This window comes from Prionailurus viverrinus, chromosome B1 (genome assembly GCF_022837055.1).
Source record: "Prionailurus viverrinus isolate Anna chromosome B1, UM_Priviv_1.0, whole genome shotgun sequence".
Lineage (NCBI taxonomy): Eukaryota > Metazoa > Chordata > Mammalia > Carnivora > Felidae > Prionailurus > Prionailurus viverrinus.
Window position 1 is genome coordinate 41143586 of NC_062564.1, and position 20567 is coordinate 41164152.

The window sequence follows — 20567 nt, forward strand, 5'->3', positions numbered from 1 at the left end:
CCCAGGTCATGATCTCATGTTTGTGGGATTGAGACCTGTGTTGGACTTCATGCTGATGGCTTAGAGCCTGCTTGGGATTCTCTCCCTCCCTCTCTCTCTGCCCTTTCACTGCTCGCACTCTGTCTCTCAATAAATAAACGTAAAAAAGACTTTTTAAAAAGATAAGAATGACATCAAACTTCTTGTTGGAAACAATGCAAGTGCAAAGACAGTGGAGCAACATCTTTAAAGTAGACTAAATCTTTAAAGAGCATCTCTGACCTATAACTCTACGCCTAGCAAAAGTAGCTTTCAAAAATGAAAGCAAATTCATCCCCAGGAGACCCATGCTTCAAGCAATATTAAAAAAGAAACAATAGGGGCATGTGGGTGGCTCAGTCAGTTAAGCATCCATCCAGCTCTTGATCTTAACTCCGATCTTGAGCTCAGGGTTGTGAGTTTGAGCCCCACATTGGGCTCCATCCTGGACATGAAGACTACTTTAAAAATAAATAAACAAATAAATAAATAAAATAATAAAAGTCTTTCAGGCCAAAGGAAAATGATATCAGACAGAAATATGGATCTACAAGAAGGAATTAACAATGCCAAAAACATTAACTGCAAGGATAAATACATAATTTTCTAATTAGTTACATTATTTCCTCATTATTGAAATCTCTTTAAAAGATAACTGTGTAAACAAAAATAACAATGATATAATGTTGGGTTCATAACACATGTGAAAGTGAAATGTATGACAACAATAGTACAAAAGTCAAAAAGTCAAGAGGGGAAAAATAGAAGTGTACTATTGTAAGGTGCTAATACTATATACCAAGTGGTATAATTTCACTTCAAAATAGACTATGATAGGTCAAGGATGTATATTATAAGCCTTAAAGCAACTATTTAAATAATAAAACAAAGAATTGTACCTAATAATTCATCCAAGTAGATCAGATGGAGTCATAATAAATTTCAATTAATTCAAAAAACATAAAGGAAGAAAAAAGAGAAGAACAGATGGGACAAAGAAAGTAGAAATTAGCAAGTAATAGATTTAAACCTAAACACATTTTTAAATAAAGTTTATTTATATATTTTGAGAGAGAGAACATGTGCACACAGGTGAGGGAGGGGCAGAGAGGGGGAGAAAGAGAATCCCAAGCAGGCTCCACACTGTCAGTGTAGAGCCCGACATGGGGCTTGATCTCATGAACCGCAAGATTACAACCTGAGCCACAATCAAGAGTTGGATGCATAACCAACTGAGTCACCCAGGCACCCCTAAACCTAACCATACTAACAATCTCATTAAGTGTAAATGGTCTGAATACCCCAATGAGAAGGCATAGATAGTCATAATGAATATATAAGTAAATCTCAACTATCCTCTTCAAACACAAAGTCCTTAAAAGGATGAGAAAAGATAAACTGTGCTAACACTAATCAAAAGACAACTGGAATGGCTGTATTAATATCAAACAAGTGGGTTTTAGAACAAAGAGTATTACCAGAGATGAAGAAAATAATTTCATAAGTAGTTCAAGCACATAACAATCCTAAATACTTATGTACCTAGTAAGATAGCTTTCAAATACATGAAGCAAAACCTGGGAAAACTGCAATGACAAGTAGACAAAACCACAGTTATAATGGAGACTTTAGTACCCCTGTCTTAATAATTGATAGAACAAGTAGAAAAATCAGTAAACATATAGAAGATTTGAAAAACACTACCATCCAGCATAACCTTTATTGCTGACAGTTATAAATATTCCACTCCATAACAGTAGCATGCATATTCTTTTCAGTTGCATCTGGAACTTACACTAACATGGACCATATTATAGACCATAAAGTAAGTCTTAGACTTAAAAGCATTTGAGGTATACAAAACATGTTCTCTGACCACAGTGAAATTAAATTAGAAAACAATAACAAAAAATCTGGAAAATCTTAAATATTTGGAAACCAAATAATACACTTCTAAATAACTCATGGGTCAAACAAGAGAGTAAAAGAGAAATTAGAACATATTCTGAAATGAATGTAAAGAAAAACACAAGATATCAAAATTTATAGGATTCCAGTTCTTGTGTGTTGGACTCAGCCTATCAATAGCTAATATTGTGGCTGGACCGGCCCATGTGGTTCTTGTTATGACTGCAAGATACCTGTTAGCAATAACCACCAGGAAACTTCAGGGGGAAAAAATTTATTAGTTACAGAACCTGAAAATTACACAGCATACTTAGGGCCACACAGCACAGTTGTCAGGGGAAAAAAAGAGAGAAGAGAACAAGCTCAGGGCTAGGGTTCTCTATTTAGGGGGTTGAAAGTGGAGGCCTAGGGTTTCATGGGCTCACTCTTTATTGGTAAATTTAAAACATAAGAGTGGGAATTTAAAGCATGAGAAAAGAAAAATCAAGTGGCCCAAATGGTCAGTCATTGAAATCAACTGAGGTCTCCATAACAAGGGAGATTCAGTGGGGAAGGGTGGCCTGGCCCTTTATCTAGTCATGTGGTTGGCAATGTGTTTATTTGAGGTAGCCATCTTTGAAGGGGAAATATAGGCAATCAAAGCTTAGGTCAGACACTTGCATTATAAAAAGGAAAAAAAAAAAGAAACAAAACCCACCAGTCAGGGCTTATCCTACACCAGTAAGGCAGTACTTAGGGGGGAATTTATGTCACTAACTGTCCACAAAAGAAAGGAGAAACATTCTCAAATCAATGACCTCAGCTTCTACCTTAAGACATTAGAAAGAGGGGCGCCTGGGTGGCGCAGTCGGTTAAGCGTCCGACTTCAGCCAGGTCACGATCTCGCAGTCCGTGAGTTCGAGCCCTGCGTCAGGCTCTGGGCTGATGGCTCGGAGCCTGGAGCCTGTTTCCGATTCTGTGTCTCCCTCTCTCTCTGCCCCTCCCCGTTCATGCTCTGTCTCTCTCTGTCCCAAAAATAAATAAACGTTGAAAAAAAAATTAAAAAAAAAAAGACATTAGAAAGAGAAGAACAAATTAAACCCAAAATGACCAGAAGAAAGGAAATAATAAAGGTCAGAGTAGATATCTCTGAAACTGAAAACAGAAAACAAACAAAAAACTAGGGAAAATCAATAAAATCAAACGTTGGTTCTTTGAAAAGATTGATAAAATTGACAGACCTTTAGCCAAACTGGTTAAGAAAAAGAGAAGACAAAAATTACCAATATCAGGAATAAGAGAGGTCATGTCACTACAAATTCTATAGATAGTAAAAAGATGATAAGGGATGGTTATGACAGTTTTATGCCAATAACTGAAAGCATAGATGAAATTGACAAATCTTTGAAAGATATGTTATCAAAGCTCATAGAAAGAAATAGGTGACCCTAATAGCCCTATATATATTAAACTAAATTAATACTTAAAATTTCTACAAAGAAAACAGCAAGCCTAGATGGCATCACTGGTAAAATCCACCAAACATCTAAGGAAGAAATAATTCATGTAGAAAATGTAAAAGAATATAATACTTGCCCACTCATTCTATGAGGCCAGCATTACTGTAATATTAGGGGGGGAAATATTATTAGAAAGCTATAGACCAATATCCTTCATGAACATTTATGCAAAAAATTTAAATTTTATCAAGTCAAATCCAACAGGATATGTAAAAGGATAATACATTATGACCAAGTGGGGTTTATCCAAGGAATGCAAGGGTGGTTTAACATTCTAAGATATATCAATATCTGCTTCTCCATGTAATGAGCTTGGAAGCTGCCACTCTGTATGTACTAATAAGTAAGAAGCTGAATAGACTGAAACGTCAATTCTTCTAGGATCTGTAAGAGAGGTAAGGGCACAAGGCAAATTTGCTGCCCCCAAAACTGGAGAGTCTGACGGGGGGATATGGAGAATATGAATTTACCAGAGCAGGGACTCATGAGTGGAAACCACCTCAGGAGCCCATGCTGGGGTAGGAAAACCAGAACTACAACTGACAAATTGCTGGAGGCTCAGTGTAGACAACTCTGAGAGTTTAAAAACTTCAGGGGGACTTGGTCTGGGGTGGGGGGCGGTGCATAATTTTGTGAGATTTACCTCCAGGAGTTTCAACCAGTTTCCCACAATAAATTATCAGGAAAATCCCCTTGTGCTTCCAGCAGGGGGAGGAGAAAAGGAGCTATTTTTAATTATACCAGAGCACTGTTGTTCTTAACAAGGCCTGCCTTCAGAGGAAACTACTTAAGGAGAGCTTAACACCCTGGGGTTACTCTTAGAGCCTAACTGATCTGGGGGGAGGGAACTACCCAACTCCAGTCAGCTAGCCTTCCTCTTGGAAGAAAGAAAATAAAATACCTAACTCCAGCCCATGCTAGCCATCTTTTCCCATCTAAAGGGAAATTTTTGTAATACTTGTCAAGTTCACAGTCCAGAGGCATAGGCTTACTAAAGGTCTGAGACTTAATCATAGGACTATAGAATGCTTCCCCTTCCCCCACACTTCACCACTGCATTACTAAAGGCCTATTTACAGCAGTTCCTTTATCCAGGATATCATATCTGGATTTCAAGGAAAAGGTGTAAGATGTACTAAAAGGCAAAAAAAAACACAGTTTGAAGAGACAGAGCAAGCGTTAGAACCAGACATGGCAAGGGGTGTTGGAATTACCAGACTGGGAATTTAAAACAACTATGATTGGGGTGCCTGGGTGGCTCAGTCGATTAAGTGTCTGACTTTGGCTTAGGTCATGATCTTATGGTACGTGAGTTCAAACCCTGTGTCAGGCTCTGGGCAGACAGCTCAGAGCTAGGAACCTGCTTCACATTCTGTGTCTCCCTTTCTCTCTGCCCTCCCCTGCTCATGCTCTATCTCTCTCTCAAAAAAAATAAATAAACATTTTTAAAAATAGGAAAAACCCCTGTGATGAATATGCTAGAGCTCTAATGGGTAAAGTAGACAGCATGTAGGAACAGATGGGCTGAATGATAGAAATCCTAAAAAAGAACCAGCAAGAAATACTAGAGATAGCACTGTAACAGAAATGAAGAATGCCTTTGATGGGCTTACTAGTGCACTGGACACAGCTGAGGAAAGGATCTCCGAGCTTGAGGCTCTGTCAACAGGAACCTCCAAAACCAAAAAGTAAAGAGAACAACGACAAAAAAAAAAAAAAAAGAATAGAATATACAAGGAGTTTGGGGCAACTACAGAAGGTATAACATATGTATAATGGCAATACCAGATGGGGAAGAAAGAAAGGAATGAATAAATATTTGAAAAAATAATAATGACTGAGAATTTACCCCAAATTAGTATCAGACACCAACCCACAGATCCAGAAAGCTCAGAGAATACAGTAGGATAAATGCCCAAAACTATACTTTTCAACCTCATTTTCAAATCACACAAAGTCAAAGAGAAAGGAAAAAAATTCTGAGGGGGGGGGATAGTGAAAAAAACCACCTTACCTATAAAGGAACAAAGATAATATTACATCTGACTTCTCCTAGAAGCCATGCAGACAAGAAGACAGTGGAGTGAAATATTTAGTGTTGAGAGGAAAAAACACCAACATAGAATTCTGTATCCTATAAAATTATACTTCAAAAGTGAAAGAGAAATAGACTTCCCAGACAACCAAAAATTGAGGGAATTTGTTGCCAGCAGACCTGTCTTGCAAAAAGTATTAAAAGAAGTTCTTTAGAGAGAAGGAAAACAATATAGGTGAGAAACCTGAACGTACATAAAGTTAGGAAGAGCATCAAAGAAAGATTAAGTGAAAATTAAATAAAAATTTAAGTTTTCTTGCTCTTAGTTGATCTACAGTTTGTTTAATAGCAATAATGTATTCAATTATGTATGCTTCTGTACGTATCTTATGCATGTACACATACACACACGCACATATATATGTGCTTATACATAAGTGAAATGAACAACAAGTGATAGCACAGCAATGGTAGAAGGGATGAGAGGGAGGAATTAATATCATTTTGTTGTAAGGAACTCACACTACCTGTGCTATACTGCTATTTGAAAGTGGACTATAGAAGTGTATATTGCAAATTCTAGGACAACCACTAAAAAATTTTTTAAAGAAGCATAAATAATATGCTAAGAAAGGAGAAAAGATAGAATAATATAAAATGCTCAATTAAAACCACAAAAGGCAGAAAAAGAGTAGAAGACAAAAATAGGAACAAAGAACAAGGGCAACAAATAGAAAACAGTAATATTATAGATATTAATCCAACTATCAGTAAACACTTTGAGAGTCAGTGGTCTAAGTGTACCAATTAAAATACTGTGAGAATGGATCAAAAAATACATCTTGTCTACATGAAACCCACTTTAAATATAAAGACACATGTAGATTAAAAGTAAATACATGGACAAAAATACATCATGTTAACACTAATCAAAAGAGTGTAGGAGAAGCTAGATTAATTTCATACAGAGCAGACTTCAGAGCAAAGAAAATCATCAGAGATAATGAGCATTACATAATGATAAAGGGATCAATTCTCCAAGAAGACCTAATAATCCTTAACATGTATGTGCCTAACAACAGAGCATCAAACTATGAGAGGCAAAAACTGAGAGAGCAAGAAGGAGCAATAGATGAATCCACTATCAGAGTTGGAAACTTCAACAACCCTGTATCAGAAATGGACAGACCCAGTAGGCAGAAAATTGGTCAACACCACCATCATCAGCTGGATGTAACTGGCATCTGTAGACTACTTCATCCAACAACAGCAGAATACACATTCTCCTCAAGCTCACATGGTACATTCACCAAAGTAGGCCATAATCTGGGCCATAAAACACACCTTAACAAATTTAAAAGAATATAAATGACAAATCAATGTAATTCATCAGATTAATAAACTAAAAAAGAAAAAGTATATGATTACAATAGATGCAGAAAAAGTATTTAACAATTCCAACATACATTCCTTGTTAGAAAACAAACAAAAAGCTCCTAGCAAAGTAGGAATAGAAAGGAATTCATTCAACCTGATAAATCATATCTATAAAAAACCTAAAGCTAACATTACATTAATGGTAAGAGACTCAATGCTTATGAATTGATGAACTGAATGTTACGTAGTAACAAGACAATGATGCCTACTCTCACTGCTTTTGTTCAACATTAGGGATGCTAACCTCTTTGGCCTCAGCCACAGCAACTTCTTACTAGATATGTCTCCAGAGGCAAGGGAAATAAAAGCAAACATGAACTATTGGGACCTCCTCAAGATAAAAACTTCTGCATAGCAAAGGAAATAACCAACAGAGCTAAAAGGCAACCAAATGGAAATGGGAGATGATATTTGCAAATGACATATCAGATAAAGGGTTAGTATCCAAAATCTATATAGAACTTATCAAACCCACACCTGAAAAAACAAATAATCCAGTGAAGAAATGAGCAAAAGACGGGAACAGACACTTTTCCAAAGAAGACATCCAGATGGCTCACAGACACATGAAAAGATGCTCAACATCACTCATCATCAGGAAAATACAAATCAAAACCACAATGAGATACCACCTCACACCTGTCAGAATGGCTAAAATTAACAACTCAGGAAACAACAGATGTTGGCAAGGATGCAGAGAAAGAGGAACACTTTTGCACTGCTGGTGGGAATGCAATCTAGTGCAGCCACTCTGGAAAACGGTATGGAGGTTTCTCAAAAAATTAAAAATAGAGCTTCCCTATGACTCAGCAATGGCACTACCGGGTTTTTATCCAAAAGATACAAAAATGCTGAATTGAAGGGTCATATGCATCCCAATGTTTATAGCAGTACCATCAACAATAGCCAAATTATGGAAAGAGCCCAAATTTCCATCGACTGATGAATGGATAAAGAAGATGTGGTACACACACACACACACACACACGAATATTATTTGGTGATGAAAAAAATGAAATCTTGCCATTTGCAACAATGTGGATAGAGCTAGAATGTATTATGTTAAACAAAACAAGTCAGAGAAAGATAAATATATGATTCAGAGAAATTGTATTTTTCAGACAAAAATAAATATATGTGGAATTTAAGAAACAAAATAGATGAACATAGGAGAAGGAAAGGAAAAATAATATAAAAACAAGGAGGCAAACCATAGGAGACTCTTAAAATACAAAGAACAAACTGAGGGTTGCTTGAGGGGTGTTGGGTGGGGGGATGAGATAAATGGGTGATGGACATTAAGGAGGGCATTTGTTGGGATGAGCACTGGGTATTATATGCAAGCAATGAATCACTAAATTCTACTCCTGAAACCATTATTGCACTATATGTTAACTAACTTGGATTTAAGTAAAATTTTAAAAAAATACAGATGCTAGCCAGTACAATAAGCAAGAGAAATATAAAGCAACCAGATTGGAAAGATAGAAGTAAACTGTCTCTATTCACAGACAATAAGATCACCAATATAAAAAAATCTAATGGCATCTACAAAAAGTGATTAATAAGTGTGTTTAGTAAGGTTGCAGGATACAAGTTCAGTATCTAAAATCAATTGAATTTCTATATTCTTTATCCTAGCAGTGAACAATTTTAAATTGAAATTTTGAAAAGAATATCATTTACAATAACATTGAAAACATTGAAATACTTGGAGAAAAATCTGATAAAATGAAAGACTTATGCATTGGAAACTACAAAACATTGCTGAAAGCAGTTGAAGAAGACCTAAATACATGTAGAGGTGCACCTTGTTAATGGGTCAGAAGACTTGATATTGTCAGTTCTCCTTTAACGGATCTGTATGTTTGATGCAATCCCGATCAAAACCCCTGTAGGCTTTTTTTGTAAACAGAGTCGTTCTAAAATTCGTATGTAAAGGACCTAGAATATCCAAGACAACTTTGAAAATGAACAAAATTGGAGGACTCACACTACCTGACTTCAAGACTCATTACAAAGCTACAGTAATTATTACAGTTGTGGTACTGTCATAAAGATGAATGAATTAGTGGAACAGAATGGAGTCCAGAAACAGATCCATATATATATATGAACAACTGATTTTCAACAAAAGTACAAAGGCAGTTTGGTGGATAAAGGATAATTTTTACAAGTGGGGCTGGAACAATTGGATATTCATAAGCAAAAATGAACTTGGGTTCCTACCTTGTATCAGCATATACAAAATTTAACTCAAAAAGGATGGTAGACTAAATGTAAAACTGAACATAAAAACTTCTAAAAATAAACATAGAACTATAAAACTTCTAGAAGAAAACATGAAAGAAAACCTTAGAAATCTCAGGCAAGGCAAAGATTTCTTAGCCCCAACTCCATAAGTACAATCTGTAAAAGAACAAATTGGTAAATTGGGCTTCATCAGAAACAAAAACCTCCTTTTCAAAATACACTATTGTGAAAGTGAAAAGATAAGCTACGGTTTGGGAAAAAATACTGGAAATAATCATCTGATATAAGACTTGTATCCAGAATATGTAAAGAACTCTCAAAACTCAATAATAAGAAAACAAACAACCCAGTTTTTAGCAGAGCAGATTTGAACAGTTAACCCCGAAGATACAAAGATGGCAAAGAAACACATAAAAAGGTGTTCAACACTAATACCATTAGGGAAATACAAGGAGATACCACTACACCCCTGTCAGAATGGCTAAAATGAAAAAGGTTGAGCATACCAGGTGTCACTGAGGATAGGGAGGAACTGGCACTCTCATAACATTGCTGGTGGGAATGTAAAATGAAACAGCCAATTTGGAAAGCACTTTTGTTTCTTAAGACGTTAAAGTACACCTATCATATGATCCAGCCACGCTACTCCTAGGTGTGTATCCTAAAGAAACAAAGCATATGTTCACATAGACAAGCAGCTTTATTTGTAACAGCCCCGGACTGGAAGCAACTCAAATGTCGATTAATAGGTAAATGAATAAACTGTGGTGCATCTAATGGAATACAGCTCAGCAGTAACAATGGATAAATCATCAATACATCCAACAGCAAGGATGATACCCAAATAGGCCAAGTGAAAGAAGCCAGATTAAAAAAAAAAAAGTACATACTGTCTAATTCCATTTATGTAAAGTTCTGGGAAATGCAAACTAATGTATAGTGTCAGAAAGCAGATCAGTGGTTACCTGGGAACACGGACACAGAAGGAAGGATTATAAAGCATGAAGACACCTTTCAAGGGTGATGAATATCCCTCTTTTCATTGTGGTGATGGTTTCATGAAACTCATCAAATTATCTGCTTTAAATATGCGCACTTACTGTATGTCAACTATACCTCAATAAAGCAATTTTAAAAGATACTAATGGCAAAATCTAGTAGACCAGACCACTCTTACTATGTGCCCTGAGCTAGTTGCTGTACCTCTAGTTCCCTAATCTATAAAGTAGGAGTGATATTGCCTTACTCGTAGGGTTGTTGTGACAATTAAAAATAACATATTTGATATGTTCTATACAAAATGGATGCTCAATTAGTAACTGCAATAATACGATAATGCCTTCAAGAATAAGAAGAGAATAATCATTTGACTCTAAAATGTTCGGCTCACATATATTCCAGAGAGATTACTGTGGATGGTTTGAAGGCCCTTGGCCCTGGTTTCCCAATGGGTCATGGTTTCACATACAGTCACTTTGACTTAACATGGGAAGATCTGTTCTGCCCATTTTTCCTACTTTCCCACCTCCTCTTTGTTCCTCCTCTTTTGGCCAGAGCTGAAAGGGGAGTCCTTTAGTCTTGGCAAACGCAGCCCTGCCCTCCCAGCCACCCCACCACCTGATGGTCTCTTCGTCCTCCTTCTCATTTTGGGACCTGGAATCACATAGACTTGTAGAGATCGGTCAGCGAGAGAACTCTCCTGGGAAGATTAAGGGAGGCTGTATGTCAATCACACAGCATGGCTCCTGGCTCCTGGAACACATCTTTAAGTCAGCAGTTGTGGTTTGGCTAAATATGGCTGAGGTCATCCACTCTGGCTCCTGTACCCTCCTCACACTCTGGAGCGCTCTGGCCAACGGATTCCCAAGCCTGTTCTAAGAAAGTGGGAGGAGGAGGGAGACACCACCCCTGCCCTCAAAGGGTGTACAGTCCCATGACCCACCTCAGTGAGGGAACCTAGGATGGGCTCAGAGATTGCCAAAACAAGGTGAGCTGAAGTCTCAGGGAAAACGTCATGAAAAAAGAGGATGACGGGAGCCTGTCTTGTTTGTGTGCGTTGGTGTGTTTGTAATCCTCAGCCCTTCACACGGTACCTGGCACGTAAGCGGGCCTCAGTTCACACCTTTTGGTTGAACAAGTGAGTTAATGAGGAGAGCAGCAGGTGGTATTGTGTCAAGTAGAGAAGAACTGGGAGAGCAGGAGCTGAGTTCCAGACTTGGGATAGGAGGGTCCATGTGGCCAGAAGAAAGGCCAGGCCCTGGGAAGAGCTGGATGTGGGGTGGTGAGGGGTGAATGGCGGGATGGAGAGTCAGGTTAGGGGCCTCTCTGGCACAAGGAGGTCCTTAGAGACGCTGTAGGGGCGGCCTCGCCCATCCCCAGGGGTCCTGCTCTAAACCCCGGTTCCCCAGACGAGCTGAGCTGACTGGAGAAGCTTGTGTTCCGGTCCCTTCTCCCACCCACAGATGGGTACCAGCTCTGAAGGGGAGGCAGAGGCCCTCTTTGCCCTATCCATGGACCCCCACTCCTGGCTGGAGGAGAGCAGAGGGGCCAACTGACAGAACGTGCCCTTTCAGCTCGCACTCAGATTCCTCATACACGTACACGTGCCACTCACCCAGGCTCCTAGTTGCTGCTGAACGTCAGGGAGCCAGTGCCAGAGCCAACCAGAAGACCAGCAGGGCCTCTTGTCTGAGCCAGTCTCAAGGAGCAGCCAGAGGAACAGGCTGTGGTGACCCTCAGGCCATGCATGCAGCGGCCTGAGCTGGCTGACTGCTGACCTGGAGCTGGTGTGAACTGAGCAGGGCCAGGAGCATCAGGGCAGATGTGCCGGGGCCTCCTGCTGCCCTCTGACCTGGCCTCCTATTTTGAATGCTTAGAACTCTCCCTTGTGCCACTTTAGAGCACTCAGCATTTCCAGAACCAGTCTGCAACTTGAGGAAAAGTTACTTCATCTGGAACCAAACGGTTTGCCATTTGACCAGCGCTCGGAGGGTGGGTGTTCGGTGCACCCCGTTAGACCCTCCAAGGCAGCTTGGTTATTGCCCCCAGACCTGGGTGGGCAGTACCCTCCCTTGAAGGTACATTCCTGACTGATACCCCAAGGACTGTGCTAAAGGAATGTTTCAAGCAAAGAAAGAGCAACATTTCTTTCTGCCCAGACATCAAGAAGTGGGCTTTCCTCTGGTTAGACAGATTGGAGCACAAATCCTTTGACTCAAGGCTTCTTGATCTAGCGCTCTGAACTGGACAAGAAAGAATTCCAATCTCTTCTCTTTGCCATTCAGCAAAGGATCCCTCGTCTCCACCCCCTACTTCCTGGCTGTCCCCCACAGAGCCTTGTTTCTCCTGCCCTGGTGCCCCGGGCAGCAGCCACAAGCCTGAGCATTGGACACGGAGCTTGGAAAGCCCCCTCCCCGGAATGTGCATGCATTTTCAATGGCTGTGCCTGTGTGTGTGTGTGTGTGTGTGTGCGTGTGTGTGGATTTGCAAGTAAGTGTGTGTGACAAAAATCGCTTCTGGAGCATGTTGCCCTCTGTTTGCCCATCCAGGTTACTCCTCGCTGCAGGACGAGCTGCTGTCCCCTGCCTCCCTGCAGTACGCACTTCCCTCTCCGCTGCGTGCAGACCAGTACTGGAACGAGGTGGCCGTCATAGATGCCATCCCATTGGCGGCCACGGAGCATGACACCATGCTGGAGATGTCTGACATGCAGGTGTGGTCTGCGGGCCTCACACCCTCCCTGGTCACTGCTGAGGACTCCTCTCTGGAGTGCAGCAAGGCCGAGGACTCTGACGCCACCGGCCATGAGTGGAAGCTGGAAGGGGTGCTCTCCGAGGGACCCCAGGGCCCCATGCTGGGCTCTCTGGACCTTGTGGAGGATGACACAGTGGATTCAGATGCCACAAATGGCCTTATCGATTTGCTTGACCAGGAAGAAGGTCAGAGGTCAGAAGAGAAGCTGCCAGGTCATAAGAGTCAGGAGGACTCCACAGGTGTAGGTCAAGACTCAGAGAATGAAGTGTCTCTTGTTTCAGGCCAGCAGAGGGTGCAAGCCCACATCACAGAATCCCCCAGCGTGAGTCGGGTGATGGAGACCAGCCAGGACAGGTAAGGGCCAGGCTGCCATGACAGGATACGTTTCGTCTTCCTGGGGTTCGGGTGAGATGGTGCCTGACAGTGAGTACAGAGGGAATGCTCAGGTGCTGCCGCTGACCTTGACCCTGCGCTCTAACTGCCCAGGAACAAAGCAGCTCAGCGTGGTGCCGGCTGGCCTGTGAAGTCACCCAGCCCTCGCTCAGCCCTCTGTCCTGTAGGAGTGGAGCAGTGATCTGTAAAGGCCAGTCCTCGCCCAGGACGCCCCTGGGTGTGGCCAGCAGGGGAGAGGCCGGGGCGTTGGGAACAGGGAAGGGTGCTAGGAGAGAGAGATTGTAAGGCTTGGTAGAGCCACCTCTCCAAAGTGCAGCTGAGGGTAGGTGCCCTGGGCCCTTTCTGTTGGGTGCTTGCTGTTGAAGACCATATTTAGAAACCCAGAAGCAGCAGGGCCCAGGGAAGTTATTCAGGCAGTCTCACACCCTGCATGTGACCGAGCTGATAATGGCGCCCCCTTTGAAACTGTCCCCCTTTGAAAGTGTGAGGCTGGTGGGCTTATTGGGGCAGGACGGAGCTTTCATCTACTGAGAGATGGGTGATTCTCCTGGGCTGCTCCTGTGCCTGTAGCGGGACAGCAGCTTGGATGGTTCAGGCAGAAGGGCCTTCTGCAGATGCTGTAGAAGCCACAGGCCCGACTCACATCCATGGCAGTGGGCCCACCATACCCTAGGGCTGGGCAGAATGTGGAGGGTCACTTTGGCCTTCCTGGACTGGCATAGGAACTGGGCCACAGTGGCCCTTTCCTCCATATCACTTCCTAGATTTTCCCTAAAGCAAGGAGAGAGTTCACATGCTCCCTGAAGGCTGTGCACAGCCAGGACACCCAGGTTGCTCAGGTCTGGCCAGGCCGTGGGAAATCTGTTCTCACTTCCTCTTCCCACCCACATCCCCCCTCAGACCCTCTCAGAAGCCCAGTCTGACCGGGTCCACTCAGTGTGACCCAAGTACCGACGTAGGAGGGATGAGAAAGCCATTTACAAGAGGAGACAGCAGGGATTTATTTTGTTTGGGTTTTGTTTCCTAAACGAATCCTTTGTTTAGTGGGGAGAATTAGACAGACTGAGTAGAGTGAAATACTGGCATGCCTGTGACAGAGGCCATCACCCAACAACCTGTGGTAACCATTCATTCAGCAGGCATTGAGGGCACACTATGTGCCAGCCGCTGCACCACTGTCCCAGCAGGGCCACCAAATGGGCAACCGGAAGGCCTGGTGCCAGTGCAGGGTGTGGTACAGCTTGGCTCTCTGTCCTTGGTCAGCCCTCCGGTGGGGACAAATGAATGTCATTCACTCACCCAACAGTATGTATTGCGTGCCTACTGTGTGCCAGGCACCTATAAACGTGCCTCGGTGCTGGAGATCTGGCATTGAACAAAACACAGAAAAGTCTCCCATCTGCAGAAAGTGAGTGGTCTAGTGAGGAAATGGACAATAAATGAGATAAAGCCAAATAAATGGAAAGTATTTTAAAGGGAAAAGTTAGATGATAGTGCTAAAAAGGAAAATAAAGGAGGGAAGAGTGTGGGATGCACATACCTGTGTGGAGAGGGGATGGCCAAAATGAGGGATTGGGTAGCAGGGGAGGCCTGAGTCTGTGACGTTGGAGTGAAGACCAGAAGGAATTAAGGGGTGAACCATATGAATACCAGAGGGGACATATCCAGCAGAAGACCCAGCCAGTGCAAAGGTCTTGTGGTAGAACATGCATGGCCTAGTTGAGGACCAGTGAGAAGGTCACCGATCACAGCAGAGTGATGGAAGGAGCTAATGGGGCCAGACACGTCCAGCCTTGAGTTCCTAGAAAGACTTTGGCATTCATTGGGTGGGATGGTGAGCCACTGGAGGGTTTTGAGCAGAGGGAGTGAGGTGATGTGGCAGCTGCCTTGAGAACAGCCTGACAGGGCCAGGGGTCAGGCAGAGGCAGGGAGATGAGCCAGGAGGTAAGAGTTGCTACTAGTATGGACCAAGATGGCAGCAGTGCTGGTGGTAAGAAATGATTGTGTTCAGGTTATATGCTTGAAAGTTGAACAAACAAGAGGTTTGCTGACAAATAAGACATGGAGTGTGAGAGAGAGAAGTCTAAGAGTTCCCTAGTGTCCTTGACCTGACAACTGGAAGGATGAAGAGGCTATGTAGTGCAGGGTGGGGAAGACTGGGCAGAACAGTGGGTGGGGGGGGGAGTCAGGAGTATGGATTTGATCGTGCTATCCCTGAGATGCCTGTTAGAGCCCCCCAGAGCAAAGACGTTCAGGAGGCAGCTGGGCATATACATCTGCAGCTTGAGGAAGAGATTCTGTGTGCACACCTGGGCATCATGAGGACACAGGTGGGATGTGAAGCCATGGATTGAACGAGCTCACTTAGGAAGTAGATGTAGGTAGAGATGAGGTCTGAGAACTGAGCCCTGAGGTGGCCCAGTGCTCAGAAGTCAGAGAAATTAGGAGAAACTGACAAAGGACACTGAGAAGTGGTAGCCAGAGAGAGGGGAAAACCAGGCAAATGTGGTATCCAGAAGCCATAGAAGATTGTGTTTCCATGGGGAGAGAGTGGTCGCCTTATTGGATGAGCACTGGGATAAGGACTGTGAAGTGCAGGTGGCCTGGAGGGCTGGAGGGAGGCAGAGGAGGTGATGGGCATGGAGACCTGGGTGACAGCCATCAGTGTGAGCCAAGTGCCTCAGGAGCCCAGGGTGAAGAGCCAGCCACTTAAAGGGATGGGCCAGTGGCACTGGTACCCGTGGCCCTCTCCACCTGGACAGCAGGAACGGGCCACTTGTGCCTCTCTGGACAGGGCAGTCAGCTATGTGCTGACCATGTGTAATTGCTCATGCAGTACCGTCCCTTGGGTGTGCAGTATGGGATGTGGAGCCAGCGCTCTGGAGGGGGAGGGTATCTGAGCGGCCAGAGACTGAAGGGCGACCCAGTGCCCTTTCTCTCTTCCTGGACCCCAGATTGCAGGACTGGGAGGAAGAAGGCTCCATTGTCTCATACCTACAAGATGCTGCACAAAGTTCCTGGCAAGAGGAGGTCGTACGTGGCCCACACTCATTCCAGAGTACGGTCACCACTATCAAAGAGCTGGAGCCCAGTGGGTCTCAGGAGTATGAGAAGGTCCTGATGTCTGCAACTGAGCACATTTGGGAGGAGCAACCAGAGGCTGAGAGCCTGCAGGCCGACAGGGAACGGAGACGACAAAGCCACCAGGAGTGGGTGCAGGAGGCTCGGAGCACTTTCTCCCAGATGGCAGAGGTGAGACGCCCACAGAGGCACCTGCTGACGCCTGCCAGCACTGGAGGGGCCTGAGGCCCAGGGCAGCCTCTCATTCCATCAAGCCCCGGGCCAAGCATGCTTCCTTTCTTTAAAAGTTGTGGCTGTGACTTCACTTTCTCTAGAAGCAAGGATACAAAGCCCCGGTCTCTGCTGAGGGAAGGAAGTAACATTCACGGGGCATCCCAGGCACACAGCCTATGATGTCATGCTCACACTGCCTCGGGTCTCTGTTGTCATTCCCATGTGGCAGCTGACGGTCGAGCCGCTTGTCCAAGGTCACAGGATGAGAGGCAGGCTTTGCAGTTAGGTCTGGCTGATTCCCAAGCCATGGTTTTTGTTTGTTTTCTTTTTCCGTGGTGTGTTTTAGGAAGGGTGTAGAGCAGAGAGACCTGAGTGTTAGACTGACTCTGGTCCCACCATGGTCAGTGTGGCCACGGACAAGCCACTCTCTTCTCGGCATCTGGGTTTCCTCATTGGTAAAAGAGGAGTGAATGGATTACCACCAAAGTGCACTGGCTCAGGAGTTCTGTGATCCTGTGGGGGGCTCCGCAGGTGGACCAGGAGAGGCCTGCTGGCCTTGCTCCTGACTTCTGGTCTCTGCCTACCTCAGGCCGCCCTCCTCTGTTTGGGTTTGCCCTGCTGTACTTATTATCTGTTTGCTTTAGCTTCACTCCCCTTTCACATTCTCTTGCCCCCCAACATTCCCACTCCCGTAGACATCCATTTTAATGTGTTTTTGGAAAAATTTTTTATTTTGAAAAATCGCAAATAAATACAAAAACAGAATAGCATATTAATTTCCATGCACACTCCACCCAGGCTGTACAATTACCCAGTTATGACCAATCTTGTTTCATCTATACCTTCTCCACTTTTCTCTCCCCCAACGTATTATTTTGAAACAAAATACCCAGATACCTTACTAAGCTGTGCCTTTTTAATGTATGCTCTTTTATAAAATCTGCATGGCCATTCCGTGCATATGCATTTTTAGCGTGTGCATAAATGATGTGTTCTGCGTCTCATTTGGTTTCTTATGGTTCAGTCAGCACTGTTTCCTCATTTGGGAGCCCTTTCCTCTTCTCTCTCCCCTCTGCTGCTTTCTCTTCTCTCTCTGCCCTACCTGAACCTGAGCCCTAGCAGGCACCTTGGGGCCCCCACGACCAGGTTAGCTGCACAATAGTGCTGGGCTGCTGGCTGCAAAGAACTGCTAGGAATCCAATATGGTTTTATTTAGATACTTCCCTCCAAGTATGTGACTTGGACAAGATAGGCAGCTGTGTCCATTTTTAACCCCAGACCACCCTGTGCATTCTTGGCCATCAGGCTAGCCTTTGGCACTTCTACTGCTCCTAATAGCAAGCACTGGGCTGAGAGCATGGGTGCTCTTAACCGGGTCTATGATCCTGAATCCTTGGGAAAGAGAAGGACGCCAGGAGCCTTCTTATGCATGGCCCCTCTGCAGTCAGCCTTTGGTCATGGGAGGACTGGGGAAAAAGCAAGGGCACTCTAGGGGGTCATGAGAAAAACCTTCTAGGTCATAGGGTCCAACTGCCTCATTTATCATTGAGGAAACTGAGGTTCCAGAGAAGCTTCTTCAGGGTCACACAGTGAACCAGTGTCAGGGCCAGGGGAGTCCGGATCCCGTTTCCCAGTCGGAATGAGTGGCTATGAAGGGCCCCCAGGCCTAATGCCTTCCAAATCTAGGACAGGATTGGATATTGTGGGTGAGCTGTTGTCCTCGTCATCTGATGGGACCCCAGAGATGATAATGAGGCCCATTGAAGGCAAGGGTTTCCAAAGAGCCCATTTACTAGTATTTCCAGTAAGTCTCTGGAAACACTGATAGAGAGATGCCCTCCAATTTGGAGCCAGGAAGGCAAGCCTGAGATGACTGTAGGACATTCTCCTCTGAGACCCCAGATGGAAATATCTGAAGTTGGACTCTTATCTGGGCTAACAGTGAATGCTCTCCAGTGCCCAGCTCCTTTGCATGTGCCATGGGCTTTTATTTTTTCCAGGTGCTTCCTTGTTGAAACAAGGCAGTATTGTGTAGTGATGGGAATTTGAAACTTGAGTCATTTCCTTACTCTTTGACCAGGCAAGTTATTTAACCTCTCTGTGCCTCTATTTCCTCTGTGTAAAATGGAAAAATGGCAGGGTCGTCGGAAGGCTTAACTGGGTTAGTGTATGAAATGCACGTAGAATCCTGCCTGCCAGCAGTACTCACTCCTAGTCGTCCCTGTTTTACAGAAGGAGGAAACTGAGGCCCAGAGAAGGTACCCAGGTTTCCCAAGCCCTTACAGTGAGTGAGTTGCAGGGTCAGCTGGCTGTGTCCCAGATCTTTGTTCCCTGTTACTCAAAGAGGAACAGCTTGATCCCGAAAGTGAAATTCCTTTCTGCGGCAGCTGCTGCCCGCTGCATTTGTGAATCAGCTCTGTAAAGACAAGCTTAAAGCGCATGGTTCCTGCTCGTGGGCGTTGACAGCCCGGCATGGGAAGAGCCTTTGAGGACAGGCCTTAAATAGACACACCAGTTACACGCTTACGTTTAGGGTTGCTGTGCCCGGTAAAGGGGGTGGGGAGTGCAGAGGGCCCTCGGGGCTGATGGGAACTGCAAGGGCTTCCAGGGGGCCCCACCACCAGTGTGGACCCCACTGGGCTAATTTGGCTAGGCCTGAGCAAATCACTCATCCCAGGGCTATTTTTGAAAGAAACCCCTAACTGTCTGTCCAGGGTATTAGCCAGTCCCACCCCTGCGCATGGGGGTGAACTCTGTTCTCATCACGGCAGTAACAGCCCAGGGAAACACACAAGTAGCCACATTCTCGAACAGCTTTCCTGGAGTCCCTGAAAGGGAACATGTTCCTGGGCAGCACTGCCTGTAGTTCCCATAGGCCTGGAGGGCAAGAGCACAGGGCGGGGCACCAGTCACTCACAGAGTGACTTTGACATGCGCTTTCAGTGCCCAGGACAGGCGCACCTGCCAGCTCCCTTCTAGCCCAGTTGGACAGCCCCAGCAGCTGGTTTGGGGAGCTAAAATTATCGAGGCCTGATGTCACCCAGGCGTGAGGGCAGAGCCTAGGGCAGCTCAGCAGGAGGGCACTCAGCGGGGCAGTTGTGGTGAGGGGCCGTCCAGTCTCCTGCGGAGAGAGAATGGAAGGGGCCCCAGGGACACTCAGGAGTCCCAGAGGAGAATGAGAGACTGGACCCCCACAGCGGCCGGACCCCTAGTCCTGCTAGTCCCTGGAGGGCCCAGCTGCTGAGGAGGTGAGGATGTGGACTTTCATCACCCAGCTCCTGGTCACCCTAGTACTCCTGGGCTTCTTTCTGGTCAGCTGTCAGAACGTGATGCACATTGTCAAGGGCTCCCTGTGCTTTGTGCTGAAGCACATCCACCAGGAGCTGGACAAGGAGCTGGGGGAGAGCGAGGGCGTGAGTGACGACGAGGAGACCATCTCCACCAGGGTGGTCCGGCGTCGGGTTTTCCTGAAGGTAACCACCAGGCAGGAGGCAGGGCTGAGGGCACGGTACTGCCATGTGTGCGGGCAGCAGCTGGGGGGCGGTGCGGGACCCCACGTCAGGGGACGGGTGCGGATTCTGCACAGCCCACTGCGCCGCGGTTGCACTGGAGGCTCAGCTCCCGGACTTGGGAGGCCACACTCCCACCCTCAGTGTCTGTGGAAGGGCTTTCTACACTGGAAAGTGCTGTCGAAATCGAAATTAGGTGCCTCGCTTCCCGCCTCAGGGCCTCCTCTGTAAAACTTATGTAACCAGCCCGGTTTTGCCTGCTCCCTGTTGAGGGTATCAATCTCGAAAGCTTGGGGCTCCATCCCATCTTCGGGCCCCACGGCCCCCAGGGGCACCGCTCGCGCTTGGAGCTCTCGGTTTGTGTGCCACGACTTGCTGAGTTGGAGTTTCCTGCCGCGGTGGGGATTTGTCTGTCTGTGGCTGCTGGCTCCCACTCTTTTCTTCATCCGCCACCTCTTTCCCAGACTA

At 45.0% G+C, this 20567-nt stretch overlaps 1 protein-coding gene across 10 annotated transcripts in view; it reads left to right on the forward strand.

Annotated features, from left to right (window-relative positions):
• ANK1 (ankyrin 1) overlaps positions 1–20567 on the forward strand; it is a 136221-nt gene that overhangs the window by 105422 nt on the left and 10232 nt on the right. For 7 of the 10 annotated variants that reach the window (XM_047855053.1, XM_047855051.1, XM_047855054.1 and 4 more), the window contains 2 exons: positions 12699–13257; positions 16251–16548. The exons of 1 other annotated variant lie outside the window; for it this stretch is intronic. In XM_047855053.1, the coding sequence (XP_047711009.1) occupies positions 12699–13257; positions 16251–16548 (857 nt within the window). 2 more of the 10 variants (XM_047855059.1, XM_047855058.1) reach the window with 2 other exon arrangements.